Source organism: Hetaerina americana, unplaced genomic scaffold (genome assembly GCF_022747635.1).
Source record: "Hetaerina americana unplaced genomic scaffold, ioHetAmer1.1.p SCAF_6, whole genome shotgun sequence".
Classification (NCBI taxonomy): Eukaryota; Metazoa; Arthropoda; class Insecta; order Odonata; family Calopterygidae; genus Hetaerina; species Hetaerina americana.
The window spans coordinates 48,144,842-48,168,999 of NW_027287205.1; the positions used below are offsets into that span (position 1 = coordinate 48,144,842).

The 24,158-nt window shown below is 34.2% G+C and overlaps 1 protein-coding gene across 4 annotated transcripts in view; it reads right to left on the minus strand.

Moving 5' to 3' along the window:
- Rbcn-3A (rabconnectin-3 alpha) overlaps positions 1 to 24,158 on the minus strand; it is a 106,042-nt gene that overhangs the window by 17,940 nt on the left and 63,944 nt on the right. For all 4 annotated transcript variants that reach the window (XM_071593579.1, XM_071593577.1, XM_071593578.1 and 1 more), the window contains exons 44-49: positions 21,396 to 21,644; positions 19,108 to 19,393; positions 16,661 to 16,862; positions 15,150 to 15,474; positions 12,439 to 12,563; positions 9,872 to 10,049 (exon numbers count right to left, since the gene is read on the minus strand). In XM_071593579.1, coding sequence (XP_071449680.1) covers positions 9,872 to 10,049; positions 12,439 to 12,563; positions 15,150 to 15,474; positions 16,661 to 16,862; positions 19,108 to 19,393; positions 21,396 to 21,644 — 1,365 coding nt within the window. The remainder of the gene's footprint in view (positions 1 to 9,871; positions 10,050 to 12,438; positions 12,564 to 15,149; positions 15,475 to 16,660; positions 16,863 to 19,107; positions 19,394 to 21,395; positions 21,645 to 24,158) is intronic.

The following is a 24,158-nucleotide window of genomic DNA, read 5'->3' on the forward strand; positions in this document are numbered from 1 at the left end:
GTTATTTGGTTGAAGATTGGTCATTGCTTGGGAAAAAGTTCATTTCACTTTAAAACAAATGAAATTTACAGCCAAATAAATATATAAACCTTAATGCATTCTAAAGAATGTTTGAACAAAATATCAATTCAAACGAAGTCACTGAGTCCCAGGAGCACATAAAACTACAAATAATAATCATATGCAATGTACAAACTAGACCTCCTGGTATTTATTAATAAGTAACAGATTTACCTCACTTTCACAATTTAACCTTCTACAAGTAATGAGTGAGCAGTGAACTTCAGTATGATTTAAATAACAATGTATTTATAGATACCTAAAAACATATGTAGTTGCTCAACAGGAGTTTATTTCACTACATGGAAAAAACTAATACATCTGCAATTTTCAGTTACATTATGAAACTCCACTGGCTTATGATCACTCTGGAACTGCATACCTGTAATATTTTGAGGAGTTTACGGATCATTTTACAAAAAAAACATGAAAAAAGTGATGAGCCATTGCTCTACAGAATAATAATATTGTTTTCCTGTTCTCTTTCACATTACCAAGCAGTACAATACGAGATACTGTAATGACCACTATAGGCTTTATACTATATTCAAGGATAGACTACCAACATTGTTCAGTTGATTTCAAAACAAATTTTCTGCGTCATACGATAGAGAATTTACCTTTAAACATAATTAACTGCTGTAGCAGAATATACCTTAATGAAATATTAGACAGTGCAAGATTAAATTTTTCAAACCACTCTAAGGATTATCTTCTTAGAATTCTGTTTTTCCTGAGCTTGGTGTCTCACCCATATAATCTTTTTTCTCTTTTGATCAAATAAAAAATACATGTATATTTCACACACAGTTACTTATTTATGAAAAATTCTTTAGCCGGGAGATATTTGTTGATTTTTGGCTAATGGATAGATAATTTAAGATACTACTACATAAAAAGGAAGGATATATGAATGAGTTCAACAATTATTAGAGATGGTAGCTAGGTGCAGCAGACACTTGGACATAATTTACACATTTCTTCATCTGAAGATGGTGAACAGTGAATGACTGTAGTTACATAATCCAACCTATGGGTCAATGCAAAGAAAAATGTTGTGGAATCACGCATGCAAGAGAGGAATTAAAAATAGATTTATAAAAATACATTTGGTTTTGAAGATTGATCAATTTTGCATTTCAGCAAAAACATTCCAAAATTATGTAATATAAGGACAGGAAGAAAGAGTTAACATATCTGTGTTGAGATCAGTAGTGGAAAATTTTAAGGCTCAAAGCTTATGATATATATATATATATATATATATATATATATATATATATATATATATATATATATATATATATATATATATATATAGTATATATATATATGTATATGTATATATATAGTATATATATATATATATATATATATATATATATATATATATATATATATATATACACACACACTAGAACCTGAGCTAGAATTTTATATGAAATCTAATTAAACATCAACCTGTAGGGTAAAAAGGTTGAAATGCATGAACCAAATGATGTTGCTAAAAAATGGCCATTTGCGCTCAATGAGAAATGAGTTAAGTAGTTTTCCTTAGGGTCAATATCTAGCTATGGAAAGAGGCTCAATATATTGGGATTTCCATTAGTATCTTAGAAGTAGCAAGTATGTTTCTAAATCTTGTAATCATAAAAAGGAAAATAATCATCTTTTTACTTTTGAGCCATTTCTGATAGCCTTTCCTGGCAATTGATACACAAACCCACTGCCATTTAAACCAATTATAAAACATAAAATTTGTCCCTGCTTTGGAAACTTTGTCTCACATCTTCACAACAACCTACATCTTCTACAATAATTTAAAACACTGACTCTAGATGTAATTCTTCATTAAATAATATACACAAATATTGTGAAGTTATGTTACTAATTATTCTTCATGCCATGGAGAAAAAGTAAAGATTGCCTAGATGCACTCTTATGGATGGTTCCTCCAGGTCTGTAAGCTATTTCAATTTAAAAGAAGAAAAATTTTCACAAATGAAAATTGTTGATTATGTTAGTCCTTTCTAAAGAGTATTTGTTTGTCTTCAAACAGAATTTTGATACATATTGTTCTCACATAATTATCTCCTGCGAATTTTTGGAATATTTGCAAAGATTTCTACTCTTTTTGAAATTTTTCCAGGAAAGATAAGATATTAAACCTAAAGCATATGTTGTATGTTCCCAGTGAACATTACTGATAACTCCTAGGCTGCATGATCTTGGTTCATGCATTCAACATTATTCACCAAGTTCTAACGTAAAATGAACACATGAAAAATGTGTTCCATGTATAGCGCAACAAATGTGAAAAAAGAGCAATTTTACAGAATAGTTACACAACTTTAGTTTTAAAGTATTTCAGATGGCAAGACTTAACAATTATTATAGGAATTATACACATATTTCTGAATGAATGTGTTTTCAAAATAATTTGGAAATTAATCATCGCAATAGTTAATGGGAATGAATAGCAATGAATGAAATTATTTATGATGTGCATCTCTGTTAACTTTAATTATTAGCTTATTAATTAGGAAAAATATATCGTGGGTTTACAAGAAGCTGTGTGAAAAAGAGTTCAATAATTCAATAATATATATTAAATTTTAAAATATAGCAAAGCATTTTGAACTGAGAGACAATATTAAACTGTACAACTTCTTTTATTGGTAATTGGCAAGTTTCAGAACTGATGCATGAATCAATTTCCAGAGACAGTCAGCATAGAATAATCATTCAATAAACATAGTCAAATAGGAGAACCATGCAATCATATGCATGAAAATGGCCACCATCCAAGGAATTCAGTATGTAAAGATGCCTCTATCCAAACATGCCTAAGCCAATATTGAAAATTAAACTCATGAAAGCCTTAATTCCATAATTAATAATCACCATCATTCTCCTGGGGAAGCCAAAACATGGCCATTTGCATTAAACAGGGAGAGATTAAGAGAAAATTATTGTAATGTAAGATTCAAATCCTGTGTTGTCAAATTAATCCACCCAAACACCTGAAAAATCCACATTATACAATATGTCAGGATATTTATACCAAGATGCAAAAGAAATTTTGATTAAATATTTATAATATTAAGAAAATGAGATTCTAGGTGTACATACACTCTTAGTGTTTCAATGCTTTATCAATTTTTTTTAGAATAGAACGACTACGCAAGTTTTGTAATTGGTGATTCCAATTTATAAAACCAAGTTCAATGGAAGCAGATGTTACACTTATTGAAATAATGTACTCCATTGTAACAGCCACTCCAAATTTGGATCAAACTGAGTCAAATATTTATGGCTATAGGAGTGAGGTTTATGGAAACTTTGACTTGACTCTTGATTGAAGAAGAGATGACAAAGCTATGACACTTTACATATTATAAAGTCTAATTTTGGCCACTGATAACTTATATGGCATAATCACTTCAAGTTATGAATACTATGATGGAATGATGTAACATGCAATGATGGTATATACCAGACTAAGCACATCAATGGCAAGGGCTTGTATCCCAAATAAATTATGCTAGATAATTGTTATTGATTTAAATTAGAAATTTCTCTCCTCAGAAAAAATACCATGCCTACTTTGATAATACTCTAGTTACCCTAGCATCTACACTGAAAGTATTACTCCAATTTGACAGGGGTATCTCATCCCCATGTTCCCAAATTACTAAAATTATACCTTGGGTAATATTGGTAACATATTTAATTTTACTATTTAAAATTATTCTTACCCAGACTCCACCTAGAAAATTAATTGAAATTTCACAAAAGCACTCACTTGCTATGCACGATTAAATAATTATAAATATACATGCTCCAATATTGCTGAAGGATGGTAAAATCAAATATCGATAGGCCTTGAAAAAAGTTTAAATATTAAAAAAATGAATGTTAATTCCCACATTAATAACATTTAATAAAAAATTACTATCCATTTAAATACCATAGACTCTCTTTGCTTGCTCTGACACCATAAACTTATAAAGAAATAAATACTATAGTAAAATGATGACATTTTACTGAACCCCATTTTTTATTATGATGCTATCATGATTACTCTTCAGAACTACTTCAGATGAGAATCAATAGTACCATACAGTGATTAAGGTTGCATTGACAAGCCTATCTGCATTATAAAACCAATTTTACCAGCTCGAATTAAATGTGTGCTTGTTCAAATGATTTTTATCTTCCAAATGGAAGCCATATTGAATGCATTGACTTAAATTCAGCTACTAATGACTATTAATACAAATATTTTCAATTATTTATGATAAATAAGCTATAGAATATAATAACATGCACACTAATTGCATGAGAATCCATTACTGGCAAATACATTAAACACAATATCCTCTAACAATGTAATGTCATTAGGGGTATGGAGATGAAAATGTTACAATTAAGGAAAGGGGAAAATCATGACATTACCACCGAAGGCAAAAGGAATAATAGGAATACTTTTTCATTCAAATCAATTGAATTATTCTAAAAAAAAAGGCAAGTTGATTTTCAAAGAGTTCCACAACTTATTAATGAAACTCTAATGAAAGCAATTTAGTTCATCATTACATAAGATTATGTTCATAATATGAACATTTTGCGGGACTATCACAAGCAGTGAATACGTCTCATGAATATGGGGGTTAACGGACAACTATGTGAAACTATGAATTTTTGATTGTAAAATAATAATTTGTGAGCTTTAACTAGTGAAGAAAAAATTAAGAAACCATGTTTTGTATAGCAAGATGTATACAATGCTGCACTTAGTTTTCTTCATTCTTCAGAATCATGAGTATTAATCTTAGTGTTTAAACAATTGATACAGAGCTCACTTAAAATATCTCTAGCACTCATTTTTTAACTTCCTAGGGTATCTGTAGTCCTCTCTAGACACTTTTGCATATCTTAGCGGACAAGAAAGAGTGCAAAGAATGATAATGACTTACATTATCTGCAACTCTGTACTGAACAATGAAGTAGTTTTCAATTTCTAATACCTTTTTCAAATTATCCTTGTAAGTAATCCATTATGCTCTATTTTAAAGTCATATGTTTTAAGGAACTTCACAAAATACCATCAATATTAAAAATTGACAGTAGGAATTGGAAAAATAACATTGTTTGCAAACATTACACTTTTGGTATTCTATTAGTTTAAATTATTATAGATTCATTTCCACACTGGAATTTTATAGCATAACTGACAGAAATCTTAGTTGATAAAAAATAATGCAGGCTGATAACTTGGGGAGTATAAAGTAGGGTTTCTTTGAATGAATAAAATCATGAATTAGATGATTTTCCACCAAATGACTAATTAACCCAGTAAATATTTTTAATAAAGCCTAATTCTTAATAGGCCGATTATTGGTCGAAATAGTGAAAATATTTTATTCAGGGAAGAGCTATGGAGAAAATGGCTTGTATCTACAATAAATAAGTACTACACTACAAATGCCACATCACATCTATTTTATAAAGCAGCTTTGTTGGGGCTGATTTTGGCATGTGATGATATGAAATTATAAACAAAGGGAAATGATAGCCAAATATACTGGACACAGAAATGTACAGAAATCATTTCAATTGTGAGCTTTTTTTAAGGATTAGAAAGCTAGAGATCAATAAAAATAGTAATACAAGGCAATTTTCCTCTGGGTGAATTGATTGCTACTGGTGTTAAAGGTCAGTGCAGAAGCAATAATGATATAAAGGGTGCATATTGGGTGTGCAAAAGCCACACAATATTTAGGCATGAATCATGTATGGAGGCAATGGAGTTTACACCATTCCAAAGACCAGGTAAAATTTAATTAAGTATGCAATTTGTGACACTGTATTTGGGCACCAAATTTTTACATTCAAAATATCACTTCGAGGTACTGCTATTGCCTGAACATCAAATATACACTAGAGAATTTTAATTTGGAATCGACAATGAAAATGAATATTTGCTTGCTTTATAATTAATATTTACTAAAATAGAAAATATGTAGATAATACCTCAAGGAAAATAGAAAGAAAACCATGGGGCTAGATATACAAGAATTCATGAAGAGGAGATAACACAAGAAGTATGAGTTTAAATTAACCATTTGATTAGGGCAGTTTACGCCCAGGGAGGGACAAAGATCAGAAGATCTAATGATTTTCAATATAGTTGGCAAAAGAACAACTCCTGCATCCCAATTCCAATAAATTTTATGGGTTGTTACAACAATGGTTTGTTTCCTTCTGTTTCATGTGAAAGAAATGAAACTTATTAAAATAACATATGTGATGCGTAAACATATTCAAATACCTATAACATGAAAAGAATAATGGATTACTTGTATCTCTCATTCATTGTTCAACAATGTGATCTTGAGAAAGAGTTACCTTTTTTCAGCTCTTACTATATCGATGTGAGATTGAGTGTGGTCCTAATTTCAATTAAAACACAAATATTGACATAAAATTAGATGGAAAATTCACTAAATTAACTGTCAAATCATCTACAACCATCTCCATTTACATTAAGAGCCAATGAATATGTAGTGCAGTTGTTTAGCCTGTAAATCTATAACAGAATATTTCCAAAATATAAAGAAGTTTCTTAGCCTTTTCAATTATAAGACCATATAGACTAACTGATATTATGAAATGTAATGAAATTCTTTTTGTAAATCATGCTGCTAATAATATTTGTCATGATCTAACATCTTTCATCTGTCATGGATGAAGTGCACACGTCTTTTAGAAGTGAAGTCAATAATATACTCTAAATACTATATACACTTGTGTACCATATGTATATTTGTCTCCCAGATATTGATGCCAAAAAAGAGGGTGAGTCTTAGACAAGTTTAAGCCTCTTCCTTATCTCTCTGCCCATCTCCAAGTCCCCACGCTATATAAGCCAAAAACTCCTCAGCCTCCTAGGCCCTGAGGCACAGCCTGAGATCAAAGGAGAGGTGTATTGCTCCCTTACTTGAGTTTCAAATCCATTAGGCACTAGCAAGTACTCTTTAATGCTCTTTCACCAATGCACCATGTTTACTTCATTCAAGTATTACAAAGATGCTTTTCAATGGCTACATTGATAAGTTTAAACTTTGCTATCACAATCTGAGCAGGGCTCAGTATTGTTCCTGAAATGAATAGGTGCAAAAAGCAGTGGACTTTTACAAAAAGTGAGAAATTAAGGGTTACCAAAGGCACAGAAGAAATAGGAAACTGTGCTGCAGGGTGAAGATAAAATGAGCTGGAATCATGCATCTGGAAACATGATAGCACTTCTCAGCACTAATTAGCACAGAGGAGCCTAAGGGCAAACTTCCCATTAGAATTTATTTTCCAAAAATCAGTCCACCCATTGCTGAACTATGAATAGTTGAGGACATAGATGGATAGATTATAAATTGGTTATGCTCTAGGTATCAATGTAAATGACTCAGACTTGACATGAGGCGTATGGTGACACTGATTTCACTATTCATTTGCCATTTTTTAGGCCAATGCCATTATAAATATTAAGGTGATAAATAAAAATCTTCCCATAACATTTTTTTGGCTACCACAGGTGTTATAAAAAAAGCTATTACTTTCAAAGAAGGTTATATTATATTATTATTATATTTTCTGAAACCGGTTCAGAAAATTAGTAGTTTCTTTACTTAGCGGCTTTAAATAGCATATGCATATTGTATAGGTGCATGCGGCACCAGGGTTTCCACTAATAATCACTAGTCATTTTGAAAACACTCCCTAATCATTTGCTACACACTTAGATGTTGTATATTACATACAAACACTTGCACCATTACTTGCATTTTCAGAAGTCAGAAATTTTCACATGAAAAAGTTTGCATGTATGCCTGTATCTAACAAATGTGAACTAACAGATGTATGACAACAAATTATTTTAGCTATGACTTGATTCACTAGAATACTGACTTGTAATTACTCCTAAATTGACGCAAAAATGTACTATACACTCCTGGTGGTAAAAAATTACAATGTATTCAATAAAAATTACAGATTTAGGTGTGATGTGGTGGAACTATTCAATAAAAACAGAGACGAAAACTATTACAATTTTCCACTTAATAACACACAGAATAGAGTAACACTTGAACAACCGGAGTTTACCACGACGGAGGATGGATATTTCTTCAACCACCCCCCCCCCCCCCCCATGGACAGACCCTTCCTTGACCCCAGCCATTCACACAGCGACTTAGCCTTGAGAGACAAATGTGGGAGGACACCGACCAATCTCAACAGAGTAAATAGCCAACGAACGGACCCGAGCTGACACCACAGGACACCATCCTCCTTCCCCAAACACCGTGGGAAGACAGGATGATGGATGCCATAAAGACTTCAGATAAGAGGAAAAGGCCATCTCATTGCAACCAACTGGACTTTTTGTAATCCTTTGTCTTTCCCTCTTCCTCCATTAACCCTATACCTCCCACTTCTACCTGTTTTTTTCTCCCATCCTCAAAGCTTTAGTTTTTCCAACTCACCTAACCCCTTCCAGCACGTGGAGACAGGCTGGTTTTCCCATATATTTAATATATATTGGACAACACAGTGAGAGCTTTACTTGAAAATGATGTAAAGCATTGAAACTAGTCGAGACTAACTCTTTATTAAGTGGAAAATTGTTAGTCTTCATCTCTGTTATAATGTATTCCAAATTTTTATTGGGTTTATGTTTCTGTTTTGGTTATGAATCTAGAATCACGTGATTTATGTGCTAGTGATTTTAAACTTTCAGGAATATTTTAGGGTAAGATATAACTTCTCTTCTTAGGCTTCCATATTAAGGCACAATTTAAGGAGGAAGTCTGCATTTTCAGCTCTATCAAAATACTTTCAGGTGGTTTTGCAAAGTACCACAAGGTTAGCATAATGTGTTAATTACTAAGGGAAAAATGTTATAATTCCACTACAATAAATATAATACCCAAAATGTTATAGCCTGAAAGCAGAGTACACAAGCAAGTTATTTTTTCCACATACATACAAACACATTTGTGTAGCTGAAAGTAATCATGCTAATGAAAACCTAATGTTGTGGTAGAATCCTCATGAAAAAGCAGTCAATAATTTAATTGATTAAGTTAAGAAAATAAATGCTGTCAATCTTCTTCCACATCAAGAAACTTGGGAATAATGCAGTAACAATAAATTCAACAAATGTAGAATGAAAAAAGTATATCAGCTCTCCTCACATATAAGCCAAGATTTGTGGTGTTTAATTATTAAGAAATTTATTTGTTATAAAATATATTTTCTATTTCAAACTAAACCAGCATTGGGGAAAGTCACATTGCAATGCAACTATAACTGATCCATACATGTATTAGGCATCATTTGTATGTTCTTGAAGGGATGACAGAGGCTGTGGCTTAATAACTTCTAAATTTTTTCACAGATTTCCTCAAAAAAGTAAATTTGAAAATCTTTTGTATGACTAAGAAGCATTGGGTAAATGGATATATTTCAAATTTCATTAATGTACACTACGTTAAGCCACAGAGCTAAGATCACAGAATATAAATTTGGGTTCAAGCTATTGAAATAGCACAAGATGAGGTCAGGACACATTTATACTAAAAAAATCAGAATATACATTGTTCTGTAGATGGCAAGCGTTTCTCATCAATGGGAAGAAGATTGATATCATATAATAGAGTTATTCAAGCCACGACCATGACATGATTATGAGTGAATCAATGTTTTGAATTCCATTTTCCCATCCAGGTTAAATTTTGTCCTTACTACTTACCACAGTAGCACCTCTTCCGGTCTGCCCTCCTCCTCCAGTTCCAACTCCCACTCCAGCTGGATAGCTAGAAGAGCTTGATACCTGGTTTGAGCTCACTGACTGTGACTGGCTTAGTAGTGGACGATCCTGAGTAGTTTGAATGACCAAGAAGCTACTGGATGGCATTGAATCTGCTTCTCTGTATTGGCAAAGAAATTAATCCATGGTTTCATGAAGCAATACATGCAATTCCTTAATCTGCAATAGTACTACTTATGACATAGATTTATTAAAACTGTAAATCAATGCTCCTAACAAAAAAGTTCTATCATCCCAAATACAGTAACATTTAATATGCTTGCAATCAGACAATGGGCAATGAAATTCTCAAAGTTATAGTTATTATGAAAGCAAGATATTTCCTGGCCCTTAGGCCTAAGTATTTATCCCACATATGGCATATAAAATGGTTATATTTATTACCAATTTTCATAATATAAGTTAAGTCAGTATTATGCAATATTTTTTAAAATTCCTTGACAGCACTACATAAAAAATCTGGATTAAATTGTAATTGTATACAATGAAGTGCATTTAGTTATACCTCACATGTGGTGCTGCTGTGAAACTTATATACATTGGGCTAGCAGGGTTATCACCCTTCCACCAATACATTCTATCTATCCCGATTAACTGAGAGTCTACAGGACCTCAACCTTGGGCAATGTAAGAGTGCCGTAAAGGCATAGAATATGTTTGTTTGCCTTTGATATAATTTTTAATAATATCAAAAAAATATGGGTTGTAGTAGCCAGGGGGTGGAGCGCTGGGCTGCTGACCGGAGAGGCCCGGGTTTGATCCCTGGGCAAGTCTCTGGGCACCTGAAGCTCCACCCAAGCTATGTGTTTTTTTGGGTACCAGATCTTCCTGGGAAACCATAACCGGCACAGGGAAAACTCTACCATCACCTACCAAACTGACCTTCAGGTTGATTACTGGGTTTATGGTTTTTTTAATATCAAAATAATAACAGAAACTAAGCATCACATAAAAAGTTAAAATTAGAATAACCTCATTGGATGTAAAGAGTGAATATTGTCATTTAGTATTACATTTAAACTTGAAGTCGTGAATTACACTTTTGGACAGGTAAAATAAGCAGTTGAAAAGTATTTTGGTCGACCTCTGGCTAAGAAGAGATATGAGAATAGAGGAAGTGGAAGATGGCTTTAGTAAATGAAGATAAATAAAAAATCTTAACATGCATATGCTACTAAAAGGCCTAAGCAGGAAGAACATGCTAAGAAGTTGATAATACATAACAGGAAGAACAGGATTAGTGTTCCAACAAAAATAATTTTAATTGAAGCAAGAAAAGAAGCATTAGGTATGTATATTGCTGATTTTTCCAGAACAACGTCATGGGGCAAGATATTCACAAAAAGAAATAATATGTGACTATTTCAATAGTTTCAGCCTCAACTTTGTGGAAGTTCATTTTAATAAATAAAAAAGAAACACTTTGTTCCAATCCACCACTTTATTACAGGTACGACTAGTTTCGACGATACGGCGTCGAAAGGACCTGAGGATGATGCCGTAGCGTCGAAACTAGTCGTACCTGTAATAAAGTGGTGGATTGGAACAAAGTGTTTCTTTTTCATTTATTAATATGTGACTACATAACAGAACTACAATAACACAAAAACTGTTAATTGAATACAAAAGAAAATTTATAGGCCACCAACTCCTGGAACTAATAATCTAATAATAGCAAGAATGCAGTAAAAATACAATAATGCTAAGCCATACATCTGGCTTGCTTCAATCATTTATCTAACTGGATGGCCCCTATGAGCATTTGAATTAATATTCCATAATTAATTTGCATCCAAGGCAATGGATTAAGGTCTAGATCCATTTAGCCATTAAGGGATGACATCTTGAGTACAGGAAAACACCCAATAAACAATTATAATTATATCCCTGGAATTGACACACTGTTATCAACATAAGTGCCTATGTGTGATAGGGAGGAGCACCAAAAGCAGCAGATAATCCTGCATATATTCATCACTTCCATGATGGTAACCTAAATCATCACTTTTTGCACAGATAAAAATGGTCAAAATTGAAGTATTATGATTTGTATTAGGTAAATGAATAACAAAGCTCTACTTCCAAATTGGAATATGCTTTCCAAGTTGTTGGATGTTGATTAAAATTTTAGTGGTCACCCACAAGTCTCTTTACTGCTTCTAACATCTGTTTATTATCAACATTTATGATTGAAATAACATCTGCAGTAATGGCGCAACTTTTTCTTTGGAATAGAAGTAATGGATTACAACTGGGAAAATCACGTAGGCAAGGAAATGCAACCAATTTTTGTGGGTCTCTCACAAAACATTTGAAAAACTAAATGAAAGGTGAGAAAGCTATCCACTGGATAGAATCAAATATCATATGAATGAAAAAAGCAATGATCCACTCTAAGCAACACAAATATAAAACAGCATGGCTCATATAATACAATTGAAACAGGAATAATACAAAGTAAATACATCATTAGCTTAAAATTTACGTACTTGGAAAGATTTAGGATATCAAATTCGCATTCATCTTCCAGCCAGCTTGGCAATTCCAACAAAAGTGATATGTCCATTTCCTGAACCTCTCTTGGTGTTGCTAGGGCAAGGAAACCAGGAGTTACCTGCAAATATTTTAATGAGCATCATACATTTCTTTCATGTTATGGATGAATGGAACAACTAAGTTACTAAAGCAATAAATAATTTAAAACTTCATAGATGAAATTCATGCATTTATGAGACTGCACAGAGTATATATCTTTGAAATTTAACAAAATAATTAGAAAATACAGGAGGAAAAAATGCTATCACCATGCCAAAATTTGACATCAACAGAATACAGACACTGCACTCATGGTGTACTGATATCTGTCAGGTAAACCAATGTCAAAAAAAAAAAGACTTCTCATCCCACTGAAATAACACAGATAAAATGCATTCTTTGGATTTCTACAAACAATCCTTTCTCCTCAAGTTTCATGGATTTTGACATTAAAAAATAATAATAATGATTTTACAAATGAATTAAAATCACTGAATAATAATTGTTGACAATCAGCTTAAGTGGGGTGCACACAAAGATAATCCCTTAAAGAAATTAAATACTTTTGTGCACCTATTTCCACTACAGACATACATTCAGCAAAAAAGTTTTGATAATGCTATACCACGCTTAATTTTACTCGAGAGGTAATAAGTCACACGATTCATCTTCCAATTTCCATGATATTCCTGTAATGCAAAAAAAGATTATACAACTAATGTGTAAGGCTTAGTAAAGAATTCACTGCAAGTCATTATTAAGAAAAATAAGTGTGTTAACTACGATATGTTTCTATATATGTTGTTATTTGTTACATTTTGTTAGTCTTCAATTTAAGGCTGTTTTAGCTCCTCTACATTTTTAGCCTTTCAAGACACACCCTGACACACCAAAAACATTAAACTGATCTTCAATTCCACAAACATTCCACCTTCTTTCATTCTGTCCAACATAGTCATCTGCTTCCTCCCCAACCTTTCTTGCCTAACAAGCTCCCCTATATCACAGCCTTCAGTATTATATCACCAATTAAAATGCTTGCTTTCACCTAACCTTTCCTGGTTCCTTTGGATTTCTATTGACAATCCTTCCTCTTCAACCGCCACGCCTATTACTTCATTTGATTTCCTCTTTCTATTTTACCTCCAGCCTCCCCCACATCCACGTTTCAAAAGCCTCCAAATTATGACCATCATCTTGCTTCAATGACCATGGTCCCATGCCATATCAAGGTTTTCCATTATCTTTTCTAAATATTCTTACTCAATGTCTCTGCCATTAAATCCCTACTCCTAGTGAAAGCTTCTTTGCCTTTTTCTTATGCCCCAACTACTTTGACCATCTTGATCCTAAATACTTCAAAGATAGGCGAACTGTGCTACCTGGTCTAGATTTTGCTTGCCAATTATAAAGTTTAACTTGGACTTCTTTCTTCTCAAAAACCTCTAAACCTTTATTTTGTTAGCATTGATTCTCAACCCATACCTATTACTCTGATTTTCTAATACACTCAATCATAATTCTAACCACTTGGAGTGACTAACTAAAGCTTCATCATCTGCAAATGTGATTTAATGGAATCTTCACCCACTTACACTCCTACTTCCAGCACTTACCATGACTCTCTTATCATTACATCTGCATAAATGTAAAAAATAGAAGGGCATGTAGAGGAATAGTGGGCATGCCTGACTCACTCCCTGGCCTACCATTGCCAATTCCAACTCTCCATACACTACAAGAACACCAGCAGTCTGAGACATGCACAGGTTGTGGGTAGGCCAACTATTCCTCCAATCTACTACTATTTTCTGCAATATATTAATCGATCTGATCCGCTTAAATTTATTGAATACCTTCTCAAAATCTATGAAGCAACATATTAAGTATATAGAGTATGTTGCTTGTTTTATCAGTGGCCTCATCACTGCTATGGTATCAGAAGTACCTCTTCCTTTTCTGAACTCAAACATTGACCCTTAAGTATTCATTTGCCTTCCTCTGCATTCATTTTAGATGATACTAAGTACCATTATAGCTGCATGTGAAATCAAGTTCTATTGATTACATAGTCATCACAAATGGCTACCTTTCCCTTTTTTGGGATGGGAACATACACTGAACTGATAGAAGCTTCTTGCCAAATTTTTCCTAAATAAATCCTAAGAATTAACCCATAAAAAATTTTTCTTCCATGTGTCCCTAGACCCTCAAGTAGTTCACTTCTCCTGCCTTGGAATAGAGTCTTCCGAATGCACAAGCCCTTCCACCATGTCAAGGTTGGAGGTTATGGGAAATTTATTATTTGTTAACAAAAATATTGATGATTTTGACAAAAGTAATGTTTTTCACACATGCGACACAGGTGGTGGCAATTTTCTCCTCATAAAACATCAATTATCGACAATATGTTCATCAAGTTTTCACACTAGTAGAGTGATATTATATAATATGGAGCCAAAAAGGAACTAAAGCTGTTAAAATAAGCCCCCTTCAATTTAAAAAAGCAGTGAATAAATACTTGTTTTTAATGAGTTATTATGATGCTAAGAAGTTCTATTAGTGAATATTCATTTATTGCATGTAGGTATTTCATAATTTTTGACATATCATACGCTAATACCGAAGTCGATAGGGTAAATAAAGTACAATTATTTATTATTACCTCATTTAAGCAGAAAGCTGAAATTGAGTCCTGCTCCTTATGAATTATTCTCACTGGCTCCGGAAGAGATAGAGCTGATGGACCTGCGGAATCACCGGTTGGCCCAACAGTAGGACCCGATGTGCTTGAGGTTCCCATTTGTTCTTTACTCTCTTGAACATCTCCAATACCAGTCCCCAGTCCCAAACCACTACCACCATTTATGGTTGCCAGAATAGAGCGGCGTTTACCAAACACTGCACGGATAAATATGTCTTGCACTTCCTCATGGCGAACTAAAAAGCTCCATAATCTGCGGGCTGGGGCAGCAGCAGGAAGGCGTGAGCTAGATGGTGTAAATAATAGCATGTAGTTAATCACCTCTAGTGCATGGTTGTTTTATTTTGAGATTTTTGACTCGGAAATGTTCACACATTTTGGAGATCCCTGCCAGTTAAAACAAGGTAAGAATGATGAGAAACAAAAAGACAAGTCCATAGTTGAAACTTTTCTGAATGAAGTGCCATTAACTTTGGTGAAATCCATTTCGGACAACCTATTCCTTCAGAATCATTTTATTGATATTTTAACACAATTTAGATTTTTATTAACTGTACACACTGAAATGAAATTGTAACTAAAAATTAAATTTGAATAATCTCAATCTATATGAGTTACATGAAAGCAATACCTACAAAGAATACTTAAAGAGGATGTCTGAATTCATCAACAAACCATTAAGAGAAATCATGAAAATAGATAATGAATTCAAGATAAAAATCTGACTTTATTGATAAATGAGGAAAAAGCATAGGAAGAATTAAATTCAAACATATTACCTATATAATTATGGTTTTTCATTTCACACTACCTTTGTCGGAGAATGTACATGATAAATTACAAATTGGCTCACTCAAATCAATATACTATAATTATTAAAGTGAAATTTGACAGTTGATTCAATCCATTTAAAAAAATATATAATGTGAATTAATCACCACTCCAATTGGATTGAAATACTTATACAGGAAGTTAGTAAATACAAAAGTAAGTGGCAAGGCAATTGACTGGTGCACACATTGAATGAAAACAATTATCATTTAGCATCATGAGAAAATATTTCTTTTTAACAATTTCAGTTCAACCCTTTGCATACGGTAATGGAGGAAAGCACTTGCTTTTGCTCCATTTTTTCTTCAATTTTTCAAATTATACACCTTTAAAAGTATATGCAAGCTTTGAGTAATATGGTTAACTCTGCAGAGCCCCAATAAAAATAACAGAAGTAAAACATTAAGATTACTGCTCCAACTTCACAGGCCTCTCTTCAGTTCTCATGGAAAAAATACTTGAGATTTCTCCTAATTTAAAATCAGCATTATTTATTAACATTTCTCACTGTCTCCTCATTACCTCTTGGTTTTGGATTAAGCTGGTTGACTCTGCACCCTCTACCTCTATAGTTTAGTCCCAATTGCAGAAAACACCTTTAGATAACTATCATCCACTAATTAGAATGAGCAATTACTTACTGAAAGGGGGTATTATATCTATCCAAAAGAGAGCGATATTTATGGATAGCAGGTCCAGAGGTTGTTGAGGACTCAACAAAGCAACCGGGTATATAATCTTGGGGTGGAGGCCCCCTTGAATCCAGGTCATCTCTCAACATATCTTGCCACTGACCAACCACACGTAAAACACCATGAACAAGAGGGCTGCAAACGGGAAGTTCTGAAACAAACACCAAGGCAATATAAAACAATATGCACTATATCAGCTTTAAAGGAATTGACACAGGAACTGTTTGAAAATGGAACAATTTCCCAAAGATTGGCGAGTGATTCTAAAATTTCATTGCTCTTGATTGGAGATCCTCCTCGTGTAACAAATTTTACACAGAACACCATGTCGTTCCTTAAAAGAGCTTGACAAATGGATAGTAAATTCAAATTTTAAACATTTTTTTGTAGTAAATGTTTAAATAAGATACTTAATTCCATCTTATATTGTTATTTATGACTAACAGTAAATTATTTAATGAGAAATATACATTATACTTTGAAAAATCTCCATAGCAACACCAAAATCGGCAAAGACAAACTCACCAACTCGGTTTGTAAATTAAATAAATCCATTGTTTTCATGATGTTCGTTATTGTTAAAATGACTGTTGCTTAGTAATATCCTACTGGTCTAAAATTTTTAAATTATTAAAGTTCGCAAATGATTCTGATAAATTAACCATTAGTTTAAATTGAGTGAAATGCGGTTTGTTTAAATATAAGCTAGATAATAGCAAATATGCAAGTTTAAATAGCAATAAAAGTGTTACTAGGCTTCAATCAACATAATATTTAAAAATTACGACAATATTTGCATGATTTAGTAAATTACATCAATGACCTACAGCTAATTTTGCATATTTTCAACCCTTATACGTGAGTACAATGCTCCCCATAAGCAAGGTAGAATTTTCATTATTATCAAATACATGTATTTATTCATAAAATAAAAGGGTGAACTATTCATCTTTTAAATAATTTTCAGGCTCAATTTCTTTCGACCATTGAAACAATGCAGCAGAACTCGAGAATAAAATACCTGTTATCTTTCATTTTCTCCATTAGAATTCATACAAAATGGGTTTGTTTGCCTTTGTTACTATTTAAAAACCAAAGAATTCAAGGCAAGTTTTTAAAAATGCCATATGATGGACAAAATATAAACGATAGGCAGATTAGCTATATGCAAAGTTGAGGGAAATTGACATTTACTCATGATAACAAACAAACCTGTAGAACTCATATTTTTCCTGAATTTTGAAGGAACTTGAGTTATTACCAACTTTATCTCAAATTTTCGAATTAGTCGAGTGGCCATAAGATAAACATGAATATAGTAAAATTGCAGAAGTAATAGTAGTTATTGAGGGGAGGTGGAGACCAAAATCAGGGTCATTTGCACCTAAAGGGATAGTGGGTAATTCAGTATGGGTAGGATATACAGGGAAAGGAGTAAGGGTGGAGAGAAACCCAGAATTGGCATTAGCCTTCTCTTAATGAAAGGCACCAAGGGGTCCACAGTTAAATGTGCCATCTGATGGATGGCATTCTCACTCAAAGTGCTCTTCACCTAGCAGCTTGGGATTGAGATTGGTGTGGTAGCTATCACACTGGCTTCCCACCCGGAGGGCTCGGGTTCAAATCCCGCCGGTGTTGAATATTTTTCAGAGGTATCTCGATCCCTTCTTGAGGTGCTCTGTGGAGAGCACTTTGAGTGAGTACGACGTCCCTCAGATGGGAAATTAAGCTGCGGACACCTTGGCGCCTTTCGTTAAGAGTAGGCTAATGCCGACGCCAGGTTTCTCCCCACCCTTCATCCTTTCCTGTCCATCCCCTATGGCACAAATGACCTCAGCAGTCTGTCATCTCCCTTAAACACTACTACTACCTAGCAGCTCAAGTAGGGACCGGGATACCAATGAAAAATCCAGCCACCGCCAGAATTCGAACAAGGACCCTCAGGGTGGGAAGCCAGTACCTTAGTAACAAACCTGATCCCCAGGAAAATTTTATCCATATTTTTAGGCTGGGAGCAAATATTTTCCACTACCTTAAGCTGTCCATCATTTCTGAGCATTTATACACATTACAACTTTTTTAATGCAGGACTTTCTTTCAATTAGATTGTTGCATCATCTACTAAACAATTTGTAAGAAAATTCTAAACAAATATAATCCGTATTTTTTATTATGCCAGAAGAGATTAGCAGCTGCATAAGGTGCTTAATACCAACCATATCAACAGCATCAGCATGAAGATGTGAAAACTTTACTTTTAATACATTTATAATCAGACATTTTATTGCTAATCACATCTGAATTAGGGATTCATGAAAAACAATATTTTCGCAAAGAGATAGTGGTCTTACAAAGTACGGAGCAACCTTGGAGTAGAGCAATGGAATATTTCTTACCTTGAAGTTCGATTCCAGCAACAGAGAGGAACTCGTGGAGCTGCTGCTGAACCAGCCGAGCAATGGCCAAACGGAGAACACACCAAGAGTAGCTCGAAGGATTAGAATGCTCAGTATTTTCCTTGGTGACCATTCTTGCTCGAAGGTTTGCAGCAGGGGTGGTACTAGTTCCCTCAAAAACATCTTCTTCCTCATCCTCATCATCCCCATCTTTATCCTCTCCATCACTAGCTTGTGAATCAGCCGAATCATAGTCAACAAAATCCTCATCTGTTGGCGTCTGAGGCTGCAAAGTTTCAGGATCAGCATTAGTAGAGTGAAAGTTGAAACTTACCATTATATTAATAATTTAAATTTTCCTAATAGTAGGCAAATTTAAAATCACATGCAACTACCTTCAAATATCAACTCATATTCAACTGAATTAGAAATAACTTGAGGAAAGTTCACCAATTTTTCTGTGCTTCTCTAGAAATCACTTTTTGGTAGACTTTACAAATGGAAAGGATAAATTGAGCTTCTTATGACCTCTTTAAGACTGACTAGATTAAATATTATTTTCTCCCTTCACCCTTTATAGCATTAGGAAAAAAAATATTTATTTTAGTCAAGACTTAACTATGATACATTATTTTGCTGTAGTATAAAACTTATAATTTCAATCATCCATATTTCTTAATCATTTAGTTATATAAATGGATTTGATTAGGTACAAATATTCACAGTCTAATGGGTAAGACAAATGCGAAACTAGAAGCTTCTAAGAGGTAAGCTTTAAGGAAAAAATCAGCAAAGTTATGAAAGATTCTGTTCATTTTTTTAGAAGAAAAATGCCCAGCTGATATGTCTAAATTGAAGGTAACCAACTCCTATGCTGGTATTTTAGTTGGCCTGGTGACAATCAATGGGGAGGAGAGATGTGTATTCATAGAAATAATCATGGAGTCATGAATAACCAACACTAAGTACATACCACCATCAAGTGATCTTGATCACGGTCCATCCTTTGTGATGGTTATCTTCTCATAATCATTTCCATTATAACACATCTCTCTTCCCTTCAATGGCAAGTGTATCAACTATAAGGCTTATATAAGAAATATTAGGAACAATTTTTTCCGGTCCTGACTGTACGTCGCAGTACCCTTGCAGCATGCAGGCTTGGTGATGGGGGGTCTGACCTTTAACATGTGCCAAGCGCCAATTTCCAGCAAGCATTTGTTCAAGCTAGATTTAAGTTTTTAATGGACCATTGTCGATTGATTTGGTGTAAAGGCTAAATGCACCGATACATTGAACAGCGGTACGTCATCAAATTTTGGGTTGGACAGGGGAAATTGGGTATAGAGACATTGGCCATGATTCGTCAAGTGTTCAAGGATGAAAGCATGTCACAAACTGCAGTTTTTAAGTGGCACAAGATCTTCAAAGATGGCCACGAGAAGGTGGAGAATGAGCTCTACCCTGGATGGGGAAATCGACGTCAAGAATCAACGACAACATGCAATGTGTGCAAGTGAAGTGCTGAATTCAGACCATCAGTTAAGCGTCGATATGATCACAAATTGTGTTGACATTGATAAGATGACAGTGCACACCGTTAACACAAAATTTGGTGATGCAAAAGAACTGCCCTGCACTAATCCTGCAGGTCTTGATGGTCAACCAAAAGCAGACTTGAGTGTCTGCTTGCTAAGACCTCCTGCGACATGACATGATGATTCCCCAACCCTCTTGGCACCAGCAGACTATTTCTTACTCCCAAAGGTGAAATCCTCTCATTGAGGACACCACTATGGGTCATCAAAGAAGCTTGCATGCATACTTAAGGCTTAAGGACCTTCCAGAATCCACCTACCAGAGAGCCTTCGAGTGGTGGAAAAGCAATCGACAAAAGTGTGTTAACCCGCAAGGGATGTACAAGGCTTGTACATTGAAGAATTTTGAGGCATTGTAGCTATATCTGAAATAAATCTATTTTACCGGAACTTTTCCAGAAACTTTTTATACAAGCCTTGTAAAATACTGGAATAGGAGTTAGTATTCTTCAATATAGACTTTTTGGCTTAAGATTTTTCCTCTAAAATTTTAAGCCAATAGTTCACATTCTATAATTCAAATTCTGTACATGATAGTTACAGCAGGTCCTTGCTTTATAATAGGCTCAGAGTATTGACACATTTTTGAAAAACTTAGTATATGATTCTCAATTTTTCAGACTAGATTTTAAATAAAATAAGCTTATTTTATTTTGAGCAATGACTAAGGGTTCCTAATAAAAAACCAACCTTCAAAAGAAAATAAGAAACCATTGACATCTCAGGTGGAACAAACTGTTCCCTGTATGTTGGGCGGTCTTCCTTCATGTTGAGAGGTTGAGGAGTGCCTCCTGGCTGAGATCCTGGCTGACCCCCGAGTAGGCGCATATTCAGCCTCACCCTTTGCTTGCTTAGGCTTGTTGTCACTGTATTCCACATACCTTCACCCATTCCAATGTTGTCAGCATCCTTATCAAGACTGCCAGATCCACTCCCAGGCTTTTTTTTAAGAGAGAAGAATTGCAAGTCAGAAATAACAATGCCCCAGAAATGAAAACAAATGAAAAGTAACGTTCCTTCAGATTTTCTCCAGAAATGCACAAAAACACAGTACCAGCTAGATAGATGAGATTAACTTTCCTTTGCCAATTCAGTCTCAAACGAAATACAATCGTCAAATTTTTAGTTTTAGTCAATGGTGATTAAGAAAATTAAATGAAAAAAATATTATGGTTGACACACTACCGCTTTAAAAATATTTCAATGGAGTAAGAGTTAGACATTCATTTCATTCCATTAATTATAACCACCATACATTTCATTAGCATTTTAGAATAAGGATTATTTCATGTCAATTTGAAGAATGCCACATTTTTTAATTTTAATTTAGTCCCTTCCATCATCCTGACCAAAATACATCATCTACATCACAAATTATTTTGAAAAGAATATCATCACCATAGGTTTGAGGATAGGATATAAAAGAATATCATCATTGATTTGAGGATATTGTAATTCAGCTTTCCGAACTTTCATGTTCCCTGCATATCTCTTCATTCCCTCATTGGTCCTTGCACTGACATTTTCCACGACCCGCTTCTCATAGTTCATCCTGAGTCATCCCATGTAATTCTCCCCTTTTCTATTTTTCCATCATTTATGATCTTCAGTAAACTATCATATCACAGGATTTGTCCAATCAATTTTCCTTTCCTTACAAGAAACTGCGGGAGATGCCACAACAGTATCTTTAACTGGAGTCATCCGCTATATGTACATTATTATGCAATAATTTCAGCGTGTAGTGCATAGTTCCCACCCACTAGCGCCGCTAGTTGCCTAAGACCCAATCAGCCGCCTGTGCTAGGCGGATCGTCAAGCTATGCGTATGGTACCAGTTATGTTAGTTTCTGTTGTCCTTGTTTTTACTGTTTGTTGAAAATGGAAATTGAAAAAATCACGGAGTAACGAATCGACATCAAGTTTTTTGGTGAAGTGTGATAAAAATTGGGAAGAATTAACTGAAATCTTGACGTCTGTTTACAGTGATAATGTTCTGAAGAAAACATCTGTTTTCAAGTGGATTAACCATTTTAAAGATGGCCGACGAGTTGCCATGGATAATGCAAGGCTGGGACAACCTGTGTGGATGACAATATTGATTGTGTTCTGTCCCTTGTCCTTCAATCAATTGTCGAACAACTGTCCAAATGATAGCTGATGACCTGAATTTAGGAAATCAACAGTACATACTATTTTTTACTGAACATGATGGATGGATCCTTCACCATGAAAATGCACCTGTGCATTCAGCATTGATTGTTGGCCAGTTTCTGGCTAAAATTCAATCACCATCCTTGATCATCCTCTTTATTAGACAGGTCTCACCCCCTGGGACTTTTTCCTATTCCCAAAATGAAAATTTGTAATGAGGGGACTTCACTGGGAAGATGGGGACATAATAAAGCAAGAAACGACGAGAAAACTAAAAAGCCTAACTGCAGAGGACTTCCAAGGGTGCTTTAAATAGTGGAAAAGAAGGTGAAATAAGTGCATAGCAATGAATGGAGAGAGCTTTGAAGGGGAAAAAATCGATGTAGACTAAATTTTGCATGATAAAGTTTTTAGGCCTAAGTTCTCGTATTTATTGGACAGATGTCGTATAGCGAATTACTCCATTTTAAGTCGATGCCATGGTATCTCCTGCAGTTTCTTGGAATTTGTCAAAGATAACACACCCTTAGTGTTTAAAGTTTGTTTTTAACCTCATGGACTGGTGCTTTGTGCACAACTACGAATGCTTTTGACATTGTAAGTATGGTATTTTGTCACAACATCTTGTTCCTTTGAAAGTCCCCAAAATTTCTGAGGGTAAGAGGATGTTTCGATAGCTTAACTGGCTAAAGCACTCAGCCGGATATTGAGGAATCTGGGTTTGAATCCCGATCAAGATATGCAATTTTTACTATCTGATACTGTAGCATTATTTTCTCTTCTTCTTGTGTCCTCCATAGGCTTCTCTTTTCAATCACTCTTTGAAATACTTCCTCATTTGTTACAGGGCCTATCCATTTTCTTTTCATTATTAGTGGGTAGCACCACATTTTTATCATTTCTAATTTTCTTTTCTATGCTGTTCCAATCATTTCAAGTCTCTCGGCTGGAAAAAGGTCTCCACATATAACTCTAAACTCTAATCATAGACTTTAAACTATAAACAACTTTTAATGAATCACTTCCTTATGCCTATGCTAGTAGCATTTGCCATTCTCAGTTGTTTCTTGATAGAAAGCCTTCTTCATTACTCCTTATCTACTTACTGTATCCCTTTCATTTCTTCCATTGTTGGTGGTCCTGCTGCTTAAATAGCAAAACTGAGTTTTCCTCTAGTATAATTTGTAGGTTAGCTTCCCAATTATTACTTCAGGCCTTCGCCTTAGCATGAGCAATCCTGCCTTACTGCTATCTTTAGTTTAGTCTCTCCACTGCTTTCACAGCATCTAATCACTGCTC